Source organism: Cebus imitator, unplaced genomic scaffold (genome assembly GCF_001604975.1).
Source record: "Cebus imitator isolate Cc_AM_T3 unplaced genomic scaffold, Cebus_imitator-1.0 Scaffold9, whole genome shotgun sequence".
Taxonomy (NCBI): Eukaryota; Metazoa; Chordata; class Mammalia; order Primates; family Cebidae; genus Cebus; species Cebus imitator.
The window spans coordinates 6,536,322-6,558,228 of NW_016107324.1; the positions used below are offsets into that span (position 1 = coordinate 6,536,322).

At 39.0% G+C, this 21,907-nt stretch overlaps 1 protein-coding gene across 27 annotated transcripts in view; it reads left to right on the plus strand.

Moving 5' to 3' along the window:
• The window catches only part of ATP8B4 (ATPase phospholipid transporting 8B4 (putative)), a 419,806-nt gene that overhangs the window by 197,958 nt on the left and 199,941 nt on the right, over positions 1-21,907 (plus strand). For all 27 annotated transcript variants that reach the window (XR_005203096.1, XR_005203097.1, XR_005203071.1 and 24 more), the window contains 3 exons: positions 4,972-5,119; positions 7,951-8,134; positions 8,652-8,875. Coding sequence is in view for 14 of the 27 variants with exons in the window: in XM_017543577.2 (XP_017399066.1) it covers positions 4,972-5,119; positions 7,951-8,134; positions 8,652-8,875 (556 nt within the window). In the remaining 13 variants the exon portion in view is untranslated. The remainder of the gene's footprint in view (positions 1-4,971; positions 5,120-7,950; positions 8,135-8,651; positions 8,876-21,907) is intronic.

Here is a 21,907-nt window from a genome sequence, read left to right on the forward strand (position 1 = left end):
CTCCTTAGCTCCTACCTACCAAGATCTGGAGAATATAAACAGTGGCTATCTCTGGGTGATAGAATTATGGATCATGTTTACTTTCTTCTTTATGGCTCTTTGTATTATCTGATGTTGAAATAGTGTTTGTGTAATGCTTTTACAATTAGAAAAAGCTAAAAAATTGTGTTTTTTAATGAGAAGAAGAAATATTCAGGAGAAAAAAAATTAAAGAATTACCAGCTAGACTCAATATTTCAGGAGCCTTGAGGTCACCTTGCTCAGCTGACTGTAAAATAATGTTATTTCCACTCAGACTTGTAGGTAATCCCATTCTTAGGGTATAAGAGAGAGAGGCAATGTATGATAGAACATTCTATGTAAGAGGAATCAATACATTTATAGTGTGCATTTTCTTTTTTTCTTTTTTTTTTTTTTTTTTTTAGACGGAGTTTCACTCTTGCTACCCAGGCTGGAGTGCAATGGCGCAATCTCGGCTCACCGCAACCTCCGCCTCCTGGGTTCAGGCAATTCTCCTGCCTCAACCTCCTGAGTAGCTGGGATTACAGGCATGTGCCACCATGCCCAGCTAATGTTTTTTGTATTTTTAGTAGAGACGGGGTTTCACCATGTTGACCAGGATGGTCTCGATCTCTTGACCTCGTGATCCACCCGCCTCAGCCTTCCAAAGTGCTGGGATTACATGTGCATTTTCTTAATATTAGGACAGGGGGGAAAATGACATCCAAGAAAAGCTATTGCTCCAAGTTTCTCTCTATACTCCTAATCTCAATTCCCTATATCTAAACCCACAGCTTTGGGATGAAATATTGAAATCATAAATTTGCACCATTTCATTTTCTTATGTTATGCTTTTGAGTTCAGTGGGAGTTCATTAAAAAAAAGTGTAACCAAAGAACAGGATATGAATGATAGTAGCTTTTGAAAGGAAATGACCAAAATGCTTATATTTAAACCTGTCAAATGTGCTTAGGTTATTTCATAAACATGGATATATAATTTTCATACATATCATACATATGGCTTATTTCAAATTTAGTGTCATGAAACCATTTTGTAGACTTTGAGTCCTGGGTTAATTTTGCTGCTCTAGCTGCCTTAGTATTAAAGACCTGCCTAGAAAGCTACAATTAAACCCTGCTTTGGTTTCTCAGAAAATTACTACACTGAATACATTTTACCAATACAGTTGTCTTCTGCCGAAAGGCAAATGGACTGAGAATTTAATTGTGCTTGATTTGAGAGGAAAACTCATTCCATATTTCATTTTCATAGCATTAATCACATGTTTTGTTATTAGAAAATTTTATGTTCTCTAACTAAATCATAAAGTGACTCCACTGCTTTTGAGAAGTATCACACTGGTATACCTAGGAATTGATATTTCTTCTTTAATCAACAAAATATGCATTGGTATTTTTTGAACATCTACTTTTGAACATCTACTTGGAAATGACTTGTTTGAATGTGCAGCGATCTCAAATGCAAATAGCTTCAGGACCAGGCATATAGCATTAATCAGGTGATCTGGTATTATACGTCAGGGAGCGATGGGGCCTTTGGTAAATAGGAACATCATGTTTGCCGTAAAGCCATAGAGATTCTTTAAGACATTGTGCAGGCCAAACAAAATGCATCTTGGTCCTAATTCCTAACCCCTAGTCACCCAGGCAAAATGTTTTAGTAGATTAAATTTCTCTCATGAATCATAACATTTTAGAGCACATACTTAGGTAATCTTGTAGATCTTTTGGCACACACTGGTACAGCAACCCAAGTCTTCATTACCTATTTTGACTGGTTGGGGCACCAGCCAAATCGATCGGCTGGTTTCATTCCCCTGATCTCTAATAATGAAACTGGTTCAGTGGTTAAACATCTTAAAGTTCTCTCAGGTAGTGTAGTAAAGAATGGAACTGGGAATTCAAATCAAAATTTCTTGTACATTCTCCCTTTCTCTACTGTTGGCAGGGTAGTGCTGTCCCTTAACTGTCCCTCTAGCACTGTGTCTTAGTCCAGCCTAGAGGCAGTCTGTGGCTGGCTCTACCCATAAACCAGTTTGGTGCAGTACACTAAGAATTGTGAATGCAAAGACCTCGGTTCTAGCCCAGGGTCTGTCACTGGCTAATCAAGTGGCTAGAGGTCAGGTAACTCAAGTGTGGAAGCACCAGATGTCAGAGGTGGTCCTTATATCTGAACCCAGGTTTCCAGGTTCCAAGCTCAAAGCTCTAGATTTTGTATCAAAGTCCAGATTTTCTTATTTTAAACAGGGTGTCATGGTTTCAATCAATTTCCCAACAGATCAATATTTTTTTTGAGATGGAGTTTTGTTTTTGTTGCCCAGGCTGGAGTGCAATGGCACTATCTCAGCTCACCACCACATCTGCCTCCGAAGTTCAAGCAATTCTCCTGCCTCGGCCTCCTGAGTAGCTGGGATTACAGGCATGCACCACCATGCCCAGCTAATTTTGCATTTTTAGTAGAGACGGGATTTCTCCATGTTGGTCAGGCTGGTCTCAAACTCCCGACCTCAGGTGATCTGCCTACTTCGACCTCCCAGAGTACTGGGATTACAGGCCTGAGCCACGGTGCCCGGCCCCAACAGATCAATTTAGCATTTCAATTTCAAGTGCCTTAAGAGAACTGACTAAACAACTCTGTTTTCTGACCATCCTCTTTTCTTCTTTATAGGTTGTATGTAGGCCAGTATGGGCCTAACTATGTTTTACTGTGCTTTCGGTGGCATGGGCTGTGAATGCCACAGTTGCCTCAACTCTTAAAGCGATTCTGCCTGCCAAGAATTGTAATAAACTGCCCTTCATTACCCAGCTTGGAAAAAACAGGCACTCTTTTGTTTTAGCATTTGTTACTTGCATTCTGTGGTTAAGCATTGTCTGTTATGCTTGCAAAAATGTATAGCTCATAGTTATTGAAGGGAGTTGTGTGTAGCTTTTTCCCTTCCTAATAAATTGTTTTTGTGAGAACCAGCTGGTGTTTGAAGAGCTAAGTTCTAGGAAAAAAAAGAAATGACAGCTATAGAGTATGGGCAAAGGTCTAAAAATATGAAAGCCCAATCTGGCCAAGAGACGCTGGCCTGTGCAGAGAAAGTGCAGTGACAGTTTCAGCAGAGCCAGAAAAACTGTCCCTTTTCTGCCTGGAAAAGGGTTCATGTGAGATGTTAGGAAGACAGTTTAAGGGGGAAAATCCTAAGTAAATAGAATTTCAGCCAATACTTTGATGAACTTCACCCTTCTTTGGAATGTTTTCACTCTCTGAGGGGAAAACAGAGATTGAGTCATTTATCCAGCGAGTCAGAACTTTACTCAAAAGAAATACTCAGGAGATGTTTTCCCTGTGGTGCTTTCTGAAGACCCAATTTATGAGCTCTGTAACATTGTCAGAGAAATGTTCATTTCCAAGGAACTTTTCTCCCTTGATTTCTTTATTATTTGGCACTGTAAATTTTCATGACTGTGGGGAGGATTCCCTGACATAGTTATCTGATGGGAAAGTCTGATCCTCTCACTTAAAACAGATTTTTCATGTCTGTTCTACCTCCCTCTCCCCTTTGTAACTCCCTAAATTTCACACGTAGCACTCTGACTTTATAAATCTTTTTCTTTGATTCTGCAAACTGATTGTTAAATGTATGATATCATTCTTGGAACCATGTGACCTCTGGGTTCCTAAATGCAGATGTGATTTTGGTCCTGTACAGCAGAAGGAGATATTGAGCTAGAAGTTAATGTATTTTTTGTTTTTGTTTTTAAACTTAGTATGTAAACAATTGGTTTTAATGGCTTTATATTTTCAAATAATTAGTCAGCTGAGGGCTAAAATTGTTTTGGTAAGTGGACATTCTCTTCTTTCAGAGGAGCCTCAGCATAAAACCATTTTAATAAATATTTTCTACACAGAAAGAGCCATTTCCTTTCGCCATAAGACACAATATTCACTTTCTAGTCTTCTCTCACTCCGCATGTTCTCCTGAGTACTCATTTCGTAAGTGCCAGTTGTGACCATGCTGTATAGTTCTCTGGTTGTGGTTGAAGCTTCTGTAGGTACGTCACTTGCCGTATGTTACTTCAAAGCCTGCACTCAGGTGTCCTTGGAGAGGAAGTTTCCCTTCCTTTAAAGGCGTCATCTTTCCATTTTGGAGAGAACAGTAGAATGCCACTTCTGAGGGTGCTGTGTCATCATACGGTCATCCTCTTAGATGGCAGAGATGCATGGGATGTGGGCAGGACTGCCTTATAGCTACTGCTAATTAGATCTAGAGCATTTGGAGGGAGTTTCCATTTGGAACTACCCTCCCTACTTTGATGCTTAGTTTTTTTTCCCAGAAGATTTAGTCTATTTTTTAAGCTAATGAGTAGAATTTTTGCTGAAAGTGTTCTATTATAATGACTATGCCAATTCAGTAAGTACCATCATTTTTTTTCTTGTCAAAAATTTTTTTTAAATATGTTTCTCAGGTGACCATTATTTTAAGCTGGATCATAATACACTGTACCTCAAATTTATGAATTTATTTTATATATAGATGCCCTGAAATTCCTAGAAGTTTTCATCAGTTGTCTTTAGTCTTGTGCTTTCCATTATTTAACAGTATTACATGCCAGATAGTTGTTCTGAAGTGCTTGAAGCTCAGACAATGTTTAGTACCAAATCTATCAAGATTCCCTAGTTTAAATGCAGCTCAAGATGGTGATTTAGCTTTTATGTAATTTGAAACATTTAAGATGATTGTGTTTTCATTATGTTTACTTTCCTACATCCTGAAATTTGCAAATATGCTATGGTATTCCTATCACAAAGAATTATCCAGCTTCCTTATTGAAGCTGGGTCTTATGCCATACTCTGTCTGAATAGTGATGAAATAAATTTACCTCTAGGCGAGTTTTTTGTTAGAGTTAATAGGTATGCTCAATATGCTTTGTTATGTTTTGCTTTTAACCCTCTCCTTTAAGGAAAGCAAAAGAAAATTTGTTTGGACAAAACAGCAATTTTTCCAATGGCCATGTAGTTGGTGAAAAAAAGCAGCAGCTGGAGTTGGATTCTGTTGTAGAAGAAACCATAACAGGAGATTATGCCTTAATCATAAATGGCCACAGTTTGGTGAGTTTGCCTAGGGTTTTTGTCCTTTCTTTTTCTTCACCGCAATCATCATTTCTTTTGTGCTATCATAATGAGACTTGTTTTGTCTTTTGCAGACAAATGTCACTACTAGAAATAGGGCATATGCGATGATTTCGTGTTTGCAAAGGGAAAGGAAACCTCTAATATATATCTCATACAATATTGTTTGGACCACCACAGTGAAGGGGAGGCTCCAGAGAAATGCTAAATTCACAGAGTATCAATCTTGTCTAAATGACTGTAGACCACTTAGCAGTATCATTTAAGCGCCTTTCTAGAGGGGAGTGTTACTATTCACTGTTACTTAATTAAAATAATGCAACTGGGTGGATGTATTATAATTATTGCTCTTACTAATGTTTGTGATTTGTGGAGAACAACCTGACCTTTATATAATTACTGCACCAAATTATTGCCATTAATATACCTCTAGTGGTTTTTCTAAATAGCAGCATTTTACAGCAATGCCAAACAATTTGCTTTGATTAGGAAATCTGGCTCTTGTAATAGAATGAACTTGCATTGTACTTTTAATGTAGTTCAGATTCAAAATCTTGAACAAACATGAAAATACTCTTCTGAATTTCTAATTTAAAATACAAAAGCTCTAATTACACTCCAGTGGAATTATAATTTATATGCACAAAGAACTAATCTCACATCTTTTTCTGGCTTTGATGATGATTTTTCAATTTTGAGTTTGGAAAATAAATGTATCTTGTTGTAGACAGTTTCTTAGAGGACAAAAAAAGTTGGATATGAGGATACTGTGTTTTCTCCCTTGTGATCAGCTGTCTGTTAGCTCTTAGTGCTTAGGGCATTATCCAGCTGGATACCAGACATGTGTTGCCTTCTACACCATGGAAAGTTACAGAGCTCAGTTGCAGGCCAAACTCAGTTGAAAGTTTGTCCAGATGACACAAACTTCTTCTTGCACAGATGAACAGTTACTGAAAATTATGACTGTCAGCTGGGTCTTAGAGCTGGTGGTCCCCATGCTGAATTTTCCAGGAACCACAGTATGAAAAGGGGACCTTATGAGTTACACTTTGACTTTTTCTCAGGCTCAAAGAATCCAATGTGTGGTGGCATTAGAGTACTCAAATGATAATTTATACCTCTCTCTCTTTGTCTCTAAGTGCGTTGAAAGAAGGAAGTAAGACAGATGCTCTCCAAGAACCCTGTCAGCTTCAAAGTCTGAAACTGATGGAACCATGAAATTTCATTTTTAATTTAAGGAGAATTGACCATGTTTTTGCTAGGACAGTCAGAAAGTTGTTCCCCTCCCCCACCCCTACCATCGTGATTCTAATCTGCTCCAATCCTGATGCTTTGCAGAATGTAATTGGGCTTTTTTTTTCTCTCTGAGTCTTAGCATAGTTTTTGACTTGCTGATAATAAAAAGAAATGAAAAGAGAGAAAAAGAGGCCATTCTAGGGAAGACATGCAGTTACCTGTTTCCTCTTTGAGAAAGAGTGATAATATTTGAAAATGTCAACTCACAATTTCACCTAGGAATTATAGGTTTGAACGTACGAGTTTTCTGTACTGAGTTATGTTTTTATATTCATTTACCCATCCAGACATTCCTCCATTAGCATTTTTATTACACATGCCCAGGTCATAGTTCTAAAGTCTGAGGATAAGGTTATGAATACAACATGGTCCTTGTTTTAGGGATTGCTGTCTAGTGGGTAAGATAATCACACAGTGGTATTACAAATACAAAGAGGAATGAACACAATGCTTTAAGAGCACAGAGGGAGACAAATTTACTTTCCTGTGGGAGAATCAGGGAAAATTTCCTGAGACAGCGATATTTTCAAGTAGAGATAACGGCAAGTACAAAGGCACAGAGGCAAGAAAGAACCTATTCAATCATGAGAAACAAGCAATTTGGCATGATGGGAAAAAGTGTAGACTTAAAAGTGGTGGTAAAAGATAAAACTCAAAAGGAATGCAGGGGCCAGATTGTGATGGGCCGTGAATGTCTTGCTAAAGATTAATCAAAGATATTGATGACTCAAAGTTTAAGTGGATTTCTGTTTCCTCTTAATGTGTTTATTAAAGAATTTAACAGTAAAACATTTTCTAGGAAAAAAAATTTCACAGTTAATTGGAAGGGATTGTGCTATCCTTTTTAGTAATTTCTTGGCATATCTAAAGGATCTCATGCATTTGGATAGGAGCAAGAGTGGAACTGGTTGAGGAACCCTCTCTGTGGCAAGGCTTGCATGCCCCCCTTTTCCCAGGCCTCTCTAGGTTTTAGTCACTATGTTCTTCAAGGGACAATCCCCAGCTCATCTGCTTTTCATCTTGCCTGCACATTAACAATCACAACAACAAACTAAATATGTAAAACAACAATGCAAAGAAACAAAAAGCCCATCACATAGAATAAACAAATCATCATCATTTGTAGTTCACACTAAATTTGGTGAGCTGGTAGATAGGTTCTGTCTTTTGTTTTCATCAATTTCAGTGGTTTCTAGAACTTCTCCAGCATTTAACTCTCTCTGTCTCCAGTGCAGCATGATATCAAGGGGGACGTATAAAAGACAGTTCCTTTTATTTTTTAACATTCCTTAGTAGTATTTTAAAATTCACTTAGTAGGGTTCAATACTCATTTCTTTAGTTTTTGTAATTTGTGTGATCCTGAATCAACAATGACTTTTTGAAGTGAATGAAACGGTTTAGCAAACAAATTAATTGAGAAACAAGACATTTATCTTGTTTCCTCTTAATGTCTTGTTTCTCAACTCTCATTTATTGTTTCCTGTTCTTTTTTGACTTTTTTTAAATCACACAGGCTCATGCCCTAGAAAGTGATGTCAAGAATGATCTCCTAGAACTTGCTTGCATGTGTAAGACTGTGGTTTGCTGCAGAGTCACTCCGCTCCAGAAAGCCCAAGTGGTGGAGCTGGTGAAGAAGTACAGAAATGCTGTTACTTTGGCCATTGGTGATGGAGCCAATGATGTCAGCATGATTAAAAGTAAGAGGATACGGTTTCAGTATTTGGCAATATATAATCACTAGATTGCATTAAAATTCAATTTTGCCAGTGATTCTAAAATGAATACTTCCGAGTCCAATGCTACCACCATTATTAGCATTTATAATAAAATTTCTTTGTCTTTAAATAAACCATTTGTGTATTTTTAGGCTAGAGAAGGAAATCATTCACCTTATACTATTTGAGGAAGTAAATAGCTACAGTGTAGAGGAAAGAACACCAGACTCACATTTGTAACATGTGACTTTAACCCCATCTTTGCCACTTCCAAATTGTAATACCTGGTGTATGTCACTGAACTTTTCTGAGCCTGACTTCCTCTTTTGTAAAACTAGGATAAATATCTAACTATCACGAGTGTTTCATGAGATAATGTATGTGAAGAATTACAATTGCAACGGCTGTATGTTTTCCATAAATAAAAGAGGAATGACAAGTTTCTGAAAGAGATAGTGGCTTTGTTTTGGGAGTGACAGTGTTGCTCTTTCTTTTGTAGGTGCTCACATTGGTGTTGGCATCAGTGGCCAGGAAGGACTACAAGCAGTCTTGGCCAGCGACTACTCATTTGCACAGTTTAGATATCTCCAGCGGCTTCTCCTTGTTCATGGAAGGTGGTCTTATTTCCGAATGTGCAAATTCTTATGCTATTTCTTCTATAAGAATTTTGCATTTACACTTGTGCATTTCTGGTTTGGTTTCTTCTGTGGTTTCTCAGCCCAGGTTGGTAAAAAGCATGTTTCTTTTTTTTTTTTTTTCCTTTCTGTGATCCTCTGGATTACAAATGACTCTTCTTCATAGCTCTTTACTAATAAATTGAGAGCATTTTTTAATGGCGGATTCAAGTGACAGTATTACCATTAGTAATTGATAGTTGACTTGAGCTTTGAACCCAAGAAGAATATATATCCAGCTAGAATATTATTTATTTTCTTATTTAGATAGTCAACCAGTGAGTACTCCTTCCATGCATATGTTAGTTTTTGTTGAAATATTTTTGGTATGATGACAGGTAAGTTTGTTGTAGAGTTTTAATTTAGAACAGAAATCTGTAAATCACTAATAAGAAATGTTGAGGTATCTTTAGTAGGGAGATGGTTTCTTATCCAATACATGAATGCATCTGGACTGAGGGTAAATGTATTTTATATCAGGGAGAAGTAATTGGTACTCTGACTTCAAAGCTGTTTAGACAGCAGTTCACCAGCTAAAAGTTGATACATAGATAATACTGTAGCAAGAAAGAAAAATTAGCAAATTTATAAATTAGGATTTTATTTTTATATCACTTTATATCCATTTTAAAGGACATTTATTTAACCCCACATCTTCGATATCAGAAAAGTTTTGAGCCAATCAATCAACTGTGAAATGTAATGTCTATATCATTTACATATACTTGTAAATAAAAAAAATTTTTACCAAAAACTTAAATGTAGATATGACATTGAGATTTTGAACAACAACAATATAAGAAAAAGATTGTCCTTGAGAATGAAATGGTAACCATAACTCTCAGATTTATTCAATTGTTCTTCCCTTCTTTGGGTTTAATCAATGATATGCATGAAGGTAATTTTTTAAAAATAATTTTATTCCAAAAAGACTGAGTATAAATGAAATCTTGGCATCTTCTGTTCTCTTAAATGTGCCAAGGGAGATTAGTGAATCCTTTCTACAGTGAAAATACATTTTCAACATTTTCCCCTTTTTCTGGAAGTTGAGATTTCTTAAAGTGAGGCACACCTGTTCACATTCCTAATTTTCTCTTTTTAGGATAACATGTCCCAAGCTGAGAGTAGATTATGTTGATATTTTTGCCTTTTTTGTTGTTAATCTCTTGACAGTTGAAGTACAGCAGAGTCTTTATTTTAGCTACTCAGAAATAGAAGTTATCTTAGTGCTACTTCAGAGTAGTCATGGGGCTGGGGATGTTTACATACTCATAATTCCTCCTTTGTCCAACAAAGACAAGCATGGGAATGTGGCCTGTGCCTTCCTAGTCTGTTGATTTTCCTTCCAGGGAAGAACAAAGCAAGACCATCTGCTAAGGGGTATTTCTAAGAGATTTAATTTTCATATTCCAAAGGCTTAAGGCTGAATAATCTCAAGACTATGAAGGGACAAACCCTCATTTAAATATCTTAGAACGCAGAAGAGTAGTCAATGATTTGCGTTTGCAGACACACTAAGCTTGAATAGTCAACTGTTCTGCTAGGTTATCTGTTAAAACTGTGAAGTTGAAACTAATGTTCAATGACTTCTAACTTCTACATTTAGGTTATTTTCTGGGATCTGATAAAAGTGGTCAGAGCCAGATGAAGCAACTAGAATTTTTATTCTTTCACCAGTATTTACATTTTAAAAGAGAACAGCAAGTGAGAACAATAATTGCTCCAAAGACATGAGTAGCTGATGGTTAAACCCAGCTGTAAGGCACACCACCTGTCTGTGATTAGGTTTCTGAAATGTTTGATTTAACTTAGGATGTTTCTTTTCTGTGTCCCTTTCTTTCCCTTTTGTGTTTTACATTGTCCGCTGGGCTCTAGCCTTTAGAACTGTACTTTGAGAACCACTGAGCTAGAAAACGTTAGGAGAATATCCCAAGTTATGCTTCCTTGAACCCAGACGAAAGTCCCATCTGCTGACTTCTTGTTTTGTTAACAACATTGGACCCTATTCATCTTTTCTAAAGCAGAGGAGCCAGTTAAGCAAACAGCTGATCTCCCCCAGTTGACTGTTTCCAGAGGACTTAAAATCCTTTCGGCCCTCTTGCCAGGCCTCTGTCCCTGAAGCATATTATACCTGCACAAAGACAGTGTCAGGTGGAAACGGGATGTCTGTTCAGGGTACAGGATTTCTTTCCCTAGTTTAGCCAGTCTGTTATCATCTCATCTAGCTTAACCATGAGCTTCTTGGGGAAAAGAAGTACATCTAACTCATCAACATGTCTCTAATAAAATCTTGAATGTTACCTGCCATATAAAAGGCCTTCTAGTCATTTCATGTGGTGTGGTGTTTCTATAGCCCTTTCCCATGCTTGAGACAGGTGCAGCAAAGAGAGCCATTCCAGTGTGCCCACAGTCATTCACACAGTTGCCACTTTAGCCACCCCAGGGGCCATCTCTGTAGGCTCTGGATCTGGTCTGTGTAAATGTGTGTGGCCTGACTATCATCGTGACAAAGGGGCTCAGGGTCTTAAGATCTCAGTGTGGTTATGCAACTGATTTCAGAATGTAGAATGCTGTTTTTCTCAGTTGTGTTAATATAATACAATAGTTAACTGGGCTACAGGTGATACGTCTCTTATTTATACACCCTTTCATTCTAGGAAAGACACAGAGTAGATTTTCCAGGTCTTTTGGCTGGTTCTTGGCTGATTTAAATAGGGCAGGATACATTTTTTTTAGGCATAGCAGCAATCACCATATAAAAATAATTGGGCCTCTGAGCAGGTGTCCCGGGCCACTATATACTTTGTCCCAATTTCTGTGATGACCTCATCAAATTGGGATCCAAGCTTATATTGGAAAGTGTCCTTTGGTCCCACTAAGGATTTCATTCATTTAATAATATTCACTAAGACTTTGCTATGTGTCAGGCCATGGTGCCTCCTGGACCTTATGTCCTGAGTATGGGAATGAATATCTAAGAAGTGTGCTCTTTGTGGGCATGGCAAAGTGTGATCTCACAACTTGTATTAACTATTCATCTTGTGGAAGGTTTAAAGTTTTATTTCCAGACTTGTCAGAGAAGTAGATAGGCTTTCCAGGAGGATAATGAGTAGTAGTTGCTTATTACCTGTTGGAGAGTAGAGGACAGCAAATCAGTAACAGGACCCATGTAGTGACATCATTGCAGCGAGGTCAGCTTCTTTGTAGAATCATGATATTGCTGACACTAACAAGTAGGGATAAAAACAAGTTATAGCTAACATTTAAATAGTGATTACTATGTTTTGGGCTTTGTCTAACAATGTTTTACCTGCATTAGCTCAATAGTTACAATAACCGTATGAAGTAGGTTTTACAATCATGGTCTATATTAGCTTAATTATGGTAAAAAAAAAAAACACACATAACAGAAAATGTACCGAGTTAACTATTTTTAAGCGTAGAGTTCAGTAGTGCTAAGTATATATATATATATATTGTTGTGTAACAGATCTCTAAAACTTTTTCATTCTGTGCAACTGAAACTTTATATCCCCTGAATAAGAACTCTTCATTTCCCTGAGTCCCTGGCAACCACCATTCTACTTGCTTTTTCTATGAGTTTTACTACTTTAGATACCTCATATAAGTGGAATCATACAGTATTTGTCTTTTTGTGACACACTTATTTCACTTAGCATAATGTCCTCAAGATTCATCCATGTTGTAGCATGTGACAGCATTTCCCTTCTTTTTAACGCTGAATTGCATTACATTGTATGTATACACTACATTTTGTTTATCCAGGTATCCATCTGTGGACATTTGGGTTGTTTCCACCTCTTTGTCTATATTAGCTCTTTATTTGATATTTTCTAAATAATAATATTTGCGAGTTCTACTGTCCAGTAAATTCCATTTCCTCTCACTCTCACCTTCCCATCTTCTCCCTTCAGGCTTAAAAATTTGCAATTCACATTAGTCTATTAAAGGCTCTGACAAGTCCAACTGCAAAGGAACACTGCTATATTTGACTCCAAGATGCATATATATGTATTTTCACATCTGAAATCTCTAAAACTTGGATATGTCTTTACAATCAAAAGTATATTACAATACCCCTTGATCTGTATTGAAGTCCCTTTTTACCAGAGAGCATTTGTGTGACTTGTGCCAGTTCCCTGTGGGTGCTGCTGCCAGCCTAAGATCTTTCTCTTTCCAAAGATTTTTTGAGTTCAAACTGCAAATTCTGGTGAATACCAGCTCATGTTTTCAAGAGAGATTTTGTCTCTCCCTTTAGTTAGTGGATAATTGACATAGGCTAGTTTCCTTGCAGTCCCTTTCTGCATGAAGATTTCTCTTTTACACTGAGGGTGTAGGTCTTTGTTAACCTAGCTTTATGGGAATGTTAGATTCCCTATTTGGTCACATTGTGGAATTGATAATGGTATTTCTTACAATTAATTCTGTTTTAGAGTCAATGAGATTTAGTATTATTAGCCAAACTCATTTGGCATGGAACCTGCTTTTTCTAAGCAACACACATAATGTCCTGTAGAACAGGTGCCACATGGACCTCACCTTGGAAATTCTGGAATAGATGCTTCTATAGCAACACTTTCAAAACTTGACATTGCCTTTCTATTTATCCCATTTCTGGTGTTTTGAAAACAATAAGATGTACAAAGAACAAAATGATGCCAAGAATGTTGTCCCCATAGAAACAGCCTATTTATGTTTCTCCTTTTACAAAAACTTCCATTTTAATAATTAATTCTAGTCCAAGGGACAAAATAGCCCAGTTTTATATACCGAAGTAAGGATTTACATTTAAACTTATGCAAAGTCTTTTCAATTATCCTTAATGTTTCTTTTTCAGATTATCAAAATATTTATATATGAATATATCTCAATTTTATACTACTAAAATCATATTCTTTTATAGCTTTCTTATTAAAAACACAACTTGTCACACTTTGAGAAACTTCTCTTGATTTACATTCTTCAAACATATTGTTTTCTTAATGACATTCTGAAACACAGATTTATTATAAATTATTTAACTATTCTGAGTCTATATATATATTAAAGATTTTTTTTTTTTTTGACAGAGTCTTGCTCTGTTGCCAGTCTGGAGTGCAGTGTTACAATCTCTGCTCACTGCAGTCTCCGCCTCCTGGGTTCAAATGATTCTCTTGCCTCAGCCTCCTGAGTAGCTGGAACTATAGGCATGTACCACCAGACCCAGCTAATTTTTGTATTTTTTTAGTGGAGACAGGTTTTCACCGTGTTGGCCAGGATGGTCTCGATCTCCTGACCACATGATCCGCCTGCCTCAGCCTCCCAAAGTGTTGGGATTACAGGCATGAGCCACCGTGCCTGGCCCAAGATGTTGTTTTTAATTTAATAATTTATTTCTTCCTTATCTGTGAGTCACATGACATTGTCAGCTTGCTAGTCGAAAGAGTTGCTTGCCATCTTGGGTAGAGAAGACAAAATAATGAATAGGACAAATCCTTGCCCACCAAAAACTGGTTTTCTTATTGGGAAATAAAGAAGTACGTAAGTCAGTCTAATAGGAATGTTGTATTTAGTCAGGTGCAGTGGTTCACGTCTGCAATCCTAGCACTTTGGGAGGCCAAAGTGTGCAGATCATTTGAGGTCAGGAGTTTGAGACCAGCCTGGTCAACGTAGTGAAACTTCATCACTACTAAAAAATAGAAAAAATAGGGCCGGGTGCGGTGGCTCACGCCTGTAAACCCAGCACTTTGGGAGGCCGAGGCGGGTGGATCATGAGGTCAAGAGATTGAGACCATCCTGGTCAACATGGTAAAACCCCGTCTCTACTAAAAATACAAAAAATTAGCTGGGCATGGTGGCACGTGCCTGTAATCCCACCTACTCCGGAGGCTGAGGCAGGAGAATTGCCTGAACCCAGGAGGTAGAGGTTGCGGTGAGCTGAGATCGTGCCATTGCACTCCAGCCTGGGTAACAAGAGTGAAACTCCATCTCAAAAAAAAAAAAAAAAAAAGAAAAGTATTTAAAGGTAGTATGAGAGCATGTGGAAAGGAGAAATGTGTGAGGATCTGCGATGACTTAGGAGGATCTGAGGTGACTTAGAAGGTGCAATTAGTCTGCAAGCAAGTGTGTGAATATTTTAAAAATTAAGTGAAGATCTGAAGGCCTGAAATTCTAGCTCACTTCAGGGATTTGGAGTCTAATTTGTAGAAGGGTGCGAGACTGTGGAATAAAAGGAGGAAATCCCTCCCCTCAAACACTTTCCAGCTGACCTGTAATTAGCTAAAATCTTCTAATTTCTAAAATTCTATTTAACACCAACTCATTCAGAGATAACTTTTAAAAACTGCATGGCACTGAAGGGGGAGCTTACTTAGCAGCATTGTGAACAGCAAGAAGCCTGTTCTAGAGCAGGTGTTCTACCACTGTAATGATGGAAACACCAGTGTTCCCCACCCTCACCCCTCATGTGAGTGGCCTGGCATGTTAGCGGTACTGAAGACTGGCTGTGAAGGTGACTTGAATTTGGAATTGGGATTGTCTCTTTTCTACACTCTGTTTTTCACTGGAAGGGCCTGATTAGCAACAGGTTTAACTGAAAAATGTTTTGGCTTTTTTTTTAGTCCTGTTTTTCTAAGGACAATATGCTGTAAATGAGGCAAGTGAAAAGAAAACAACATATTTGTAAGAACATTAGTCTACAGAGAATGAGAATTTTTGAATGGGGGATGATTTTGCTGTCATATTCTCCCACCTCCCTTAAGATCACCCGACACTGGCTTTGACCTCAAACACCATGTGTCGGGTGACGAGGCTTTCTTAGCCCCTAAAGCCCCTTACATAGACACTTAGGTTGAGTCTTTTAAAGAAAGCCAGCTTCCTGAGGTCTTCCCACTCTCTGCTGCCCCTCTCCTAAACTGCTTTAATGGAACTGAAAGCTCCATAGTGAAATGGAGCCAACAATAATAAAAACTCCAAGGCCTGGCAGATTTGGTAATAGCAGGCATCTCTTTAGAGACCATTTCTGAGTAGACCTAATCTTCCATCACTGTCTCTGTCCAGTCTCAACAGGAATGTGACTTGCATACATATTCTCTAATGCAGAACCTAGAATCTGAATGCTTGTTCATTTATCAACAATAAACTGGATGCCAGTTTAGGACCAGGTGCTCTGATGGTCCCCTAGGAACAACAGAGTGAATCAAAGGGATGCTGTTCCTGCCCTCAACAGACCTACAGTCTGGGAAAGATTTTATTTTTGTAAATGTGAAACAAATGTTGAATAACCCCATAATCTCCTTTCTCTTATTTCTCTACCAAAAATTTCTTTTGAAATAAATTTACTATGGATAAGCCATGTCTTGGGGCCAGCCCTGTCAAATCCCAGCATGATTCATAAGCACCTAAATATTCTTCCCTGTACCTCTCATCAGATTGTTTAGAAGTAATCTTTTCTCCATTTGAAAGCATCTGACCAAATGTAAACTGACGGTGTTTTTTTAAGACAGAATGTTGACTTTCTAAAACACCAGTTTAGTTACTTAATGAAGTGACATCTGCTATTTCTTTACTACATCAGCCTATCTTTAGGGCCTGGTGAATCTTATCCAGTCAATTATTCTCTGATGATGGCTCCAGTAGATTGCAGCCAATGCCTCATCCTGGTAGATGGGCTGCGGAAGATGTGTAGGTAAATCCAGCTGTGGTATGCAAGGCTTCAAGAGGGCTGATGGGTGGGAGCATCACTGCCTGTAGATGGTGGCATTTAGGACATCTGTGATGGATGGTGATGTGATGTAGGCTGGGTTGTACTTTGTTTATGGACTGTCCTCTGGTGAACGTCAGTGCGTTACTTATGTTGTGATTGGCTTTGGATGTACAGCAAAAAGAACCTGTCTGGGATGGGCCAGACTTTCTTTTGTTTCCTATGGTGGATGGAATTTCCTGGGAGAAGCAGTGGGAACAAAGAACAAAAAGTATATATATTATTGAAACATAGAATCTTTACTCTGGCAGAGAATTTCAGAGATACTGAGTCCAGTCCCTTGTTTTACAGAGGAGGAGCCTGATCCCCCAGGCGCTGACTCAGATCAGTGGTAGGCAAGCCTAGGACCAAAACCAAGTCTTCTGGCTCCCAATTCATTGCTCTGCCTACTCTACCTGATGATAAGTGACCTCTTGGGTTGTCATTAACTTGGAAAAGTTAATGGCTATATCCTCTTTTTTTAAAAAACTGTCTTCCCTCAGCTCCTAATCAGCAAATGTTTGCTTTATTTGGAATCTAAAGGAGAAATGTCCAGAAACACTCAGTCCAACATGACTATGTGGAGGAAATTAGCTCTCTATTGAAAGAGACCTCATGTCTTGTGGGGTGTGTCATAGCTTAGAGCCAGGGGAGGGACAAGCCTGTCCTTAGGCAAACTGTTTTTTAGAATCATCTGGAAGCTTGAGGACACCTTCTGTTGGCAAACACTCCAACTCAACTGCCACTGAGAAACAAATTAAATATAATTTGTTCTAATGAGATTTCCAGCCAGATTTCTGGACCAGAGAGGCTTGGATAAAGGAGACTAAGTCTCTAAAGTGAATCATGGATCCTGTTTTTAAGGACATGCCTTATCCCAGTCTATAATTGAAACCCACATGATTTTTGTGGAGTTCACTGTGGGTTTGGATTCACTATTTATACCTGTAATTTATTTTAAAAGCACTGTATGCCCTCAGGACTTTTCATTAAAAGGAGCTGTCTCCCACCAAAAATATAGCTAAATAAAAAAAAAAAACTTGGTTGAGGTCCTGTTTAAAAAATCATACTTAAAACTATGCAACTACTGGTACTGTGTACTTGTGAGGTGATATCATCTGATAACAATTTATCATTGTCAGTGAGATACAACGTTGTGTATTTTTTTTCTTCAATTCTGCTGTGATATGGAAGCAATTATCTTGTCAAGGCTGGAAAAACTTTAGTTCTGTCAAACAGTATAATAAAACAACAAAAAGTTTGGAAAGTGACGTGAAAGAGTGCGACTCATCTTAAGGCTTTGATGACTTCATGGATCCAGTTACCCATGAGCACATCTCCACCTGGCATGGCAGCTCTGCTCCCCCTCACCTTCCAGATGTGCTCTGTGGAAAGTCCAGGACTGGGCGGGTGCTCAGGCCTGGGTCACTCCTCCTGGATGCCGTGAGCGGGTTTTTACTAATTACACAAATCAATAACAGATGTGCTGAGGCTGAGTACCTCATATTTGTTCTACAATGTGTTTTCTTTAAATTACAAATGTTTTTTAAGGCCCCCAAAAGGTCACTAGATAGCTTTCCTCTGCAACACTTAGGAAAAGGGGGGATACACATCTCCAAAGAGGTAGTTAGTTCATCTCGTTATTTGAAAAAGGAGCTCAGCCCATGGTCTCAGAGTAGAAAGCCCTTTGTAGCTGCTTTATTAAGGTTTATTCAAATGTATCATTCTATAAATCATAGGTTTTGTGTTTCCCGAGCTGTTTTTAGAATGTAATTTGTAGCTGGAGTATTTTTTAACTCTATAAAAAATGGTAGATAAGGCTGATAAATTGCTCCCATAAAGAAGGGATCAAGGAAAAGCTTTCCTTAAATAGAAAAACAGTGAAGTTGGAAAAATGAACTCTCTTCCTTTTTTTTTTTTTCCAATCTGTAAAGAGACACTTACAGGGTTTTAAACCAGACTTGTGACATCTTGTAGTAGCATGGCTTTTGTCTCTTCAGAATACTGGAGATAGGGAACAAATATTTTGTAGGTAGAGGTGATATGGCTTCCCCTGTGAGTACAGGTGCCCTAGGGAAAATAGTTTTTTGTGGGACTCCTTTTAGATAAACAATTTGAGTCACCCAACATCAGAGTGTCAGCCTAGAAACCTGACAAGAGCCATCACCCCTCAGCCCCCACCCTACCTCTCTCCTCAGGGCATCTGTCAACCTGTGTTGGGAGGGTTGGGAGGGAAGAAGAGGCGGTAGGGTGCCTGAGCATGCTCGGAAGGGGAGAAACAGGGATGTTGATCTGGGCTCCTGTGCCCCTCTCCTAGTCACCAAAAGGGGGCCTTCAAATGTTTCCAAGGGGATCTAAGGACCGCAAGAAGTAGAGCATTTAGTAGAATAACTATTTGAGTAGCTGGAGATCTCTTGCAAGGCTTTCAACAGAAACCTGTTGTAGAAGAAATATTGCTTGCAGCCTTAATTTCTGTGAAAGACCCTGAAGTCTAAACTGTGCTAAGCCAACGTGCATAACTGGCAAAGGTAGTTGCTAAGGTAAAGAACTCAGGTTAAAACATTTTGGTAGAGCCTGAGATAAAAGCCATAATTAGAACAGTGATTGATATAATTAAGTATTCATGAAGAAAGTAATTGTACCAAGGTACTCATTTCTTCTTTAAATCTTGTTCTGATGTTAAATTGATCTCATGGCTACCGTAGTTTATTAAAGAAATAAATTTCTATGGTTGTCTCAATACAGAGTTCTATTTTCATAAAAATATAGTTAGCATGAAAATGTACTTTTTACTCATTAAACACATCACTTGAAGCTTGGATCCTTGCATGCTCCTCCCATCCTCCCTCCTTTCTTCCTTCTGTAAGATGGTGCTCACTTATTGAACACTATCTTTCAGATGCTGTAGTGGCATTTACCTCATGTCATTAAATACTCATAGCCTCCCTGTAATCCTCATTTATAGGCAAGAAAACCAAGACTCAGAGAGATTGAGTAGCTTATTCAAGTTCACACAGTTCTGTCTGCTGACTCCCTTACCCTGAAGACACCAGCTTCCTTTTATTGAGCAGGCACTGAGTTTGGTTCTTGGGCCCCATACATGAGTAAGATTATCCTCTGTCAAGGAGCTCACAGTCTAGTGAGATGGGGCTAGGAACCAGCATATAAATAATTTTAAGTCAATAGTTAAGAAGCAGTGAGGTATGGGCATCATGGAACTACCAGTGAGTGGCCCGGAAGCCACTCATGGAGGTAGGGAGTGGCCAAGGCTCAGAATGGGTTCCTAGAAGACCTGCCCACTCCCCTCCCCCCTTGCTCACCCTTCCAGGATCAAACATATTGAAGCAGATGAGAAGTAAGAGGACGGGCATCCCAGCAGAGGAGAAAACAGGAGGAAAGTTCCAGAAGTGAAGAATAGCTTGGGCAGGAACACAAGCCAACAGGCATTTGGGGAGTGATTTCATACAGGGTGTTTGAGAGAGGGAGAAATCTTAGATTTCTGACTTGGATGCTGGGGTCGATGTGATGGTTTCATATACTGGCATAGGGAACACAGGAGGTGCACCTGGTTAAGGTAGTATGAGGATGAGCTCAGGTCTTAATATATTAAGTTTGAGGAATCTGTGATACATTCAAGGGAAAATGCCTAGTAGAAAAATATGTAGCATTTACTAAAAAGTTGTAAAATAATTCAAGTATTTTTAGAGTCAACCTATAGTCAACAAATATTTATAGAGTATCTACCAATGGCTAGATCCTGCTCTGGGCATTAAAATTATAGTTGTGAGAAAATTTAGTTTTCATGGAGATTATATTCTAGTGGGATGAAGACAGATAATAAAAAAATGAGTCAGATAATATCAGAGTCGTTAAGAAAGAACTGGGTAATGTAAAAGTTCTCATTGAGAGGGTGAGGTGACACTGGAGCTGTGACCGGAGTGTTCAGAGGAAACTTCCGTATGAATACCTTGGGATTAAAGTGTTCCAGGCAGAGGGCACAGCCAGTGCAAATGTCCTGAGGCAGGAATGAGTGAGATAAGTTGGCAAAAGCCCATCAGTGAAGCCCCAGATCAGTGAGGGAGCGTGAGAGTGTTGTGAGGTGAAGTTGAAGAGGCAGGCAGGCATGCAGGGGACCAGGAAGGGCTCTTAGGCCATGATGAATAGGGAGTCTGGATTTATTCCAAGTAAAATGGAAAGCCATTAGAGGGTTTTAATCCAGGTCAATGATAATGTTGTTATTTTAAATCAGTATTCCGCAACCTTTTTGGTACCAGGGATGGTTTCATGGAAGACAATTTTCCGCAGACCAGCAGGAATGGTTTTAGGATAAAACTGTTTCACCTCAGATTATTAGGCATAGAAGGCATAGAAGGCACAGCCAGTGTTCCACCTCAGAGCATCAGGTATGAAACTGGCATGCACAGTTCACAATAGGGTTCATGCTTCTATGAGAATCTTACATGGCCGCTGATCTGACAGGAGATGGAGCTCAGGCTTGCTTGCCTGCCACTCACCTGTTGCACAGCCTGGCTGATAACAGACTATGGACTGTTTTAGGCTGGGGATCCCTGTTTTAAATGCCAAAAAATAGCATGTAAAATTGTGTTTATTGTATGCTCTCAATTATGTTAAACGAAGTGAGGGAAAAAGCCTTCAAGGAAACTAACTTTCTCTTCATTTTCATTTCTCCCTCTCTCCCTCCTTGCCTCCCTCCCTCCCTCCTTCCCTCTGTCCCTCCCTCCATCCCTCCTTCCCTTCCTCCCTCCTTCCTTCCTTCCCTCTTTCCTTCCTGCCTTCCTCCCTCCCTCCCTTGCTCTCTTCTTCCTTTCCTTCCTTTCCTTTCCTTCCTTCCCTTTCCTTTCTTCCGTTTCCCTTCTCTTCCCTTCCCTCTTTCCTTCCTTCTTTCCTTTCCTTTCCTTTTTTTTCTTCTTTCTGGGTTTCACATCTGTCGCCAGTCTGGAGTACAGTCATGCAATCTCAGTTCACTGCAGCCACTGCCTTCCAGGTTCAAGCAATTCTGCCTCAGCCTCCGGAGTAGCTGGGACCACAGGTGCATGCCACTACCCAGCTAATTTTTTTTTGTATTTTTGGTAGAGACAGGGTTTCACCATGTTGCCAAGATTGGTCTTGAACTCCTGAGCTCAAGGGATCCACCAGCCTCAACCTCCCAAAGTGCTGGGATTATAGATGTCAGCCACCATGCCAGGCCTAGGAAGCTTTCCAAATGACAACACTGATTGAGAGAGGTGGTTTCTTAGAGTAGTCAGTGTTGTGGGCACTAAGGTCCATAGGTTTGGACTTCACTCTGACACTTGCTTGGCTGGCAGTTCTCGAACTTTA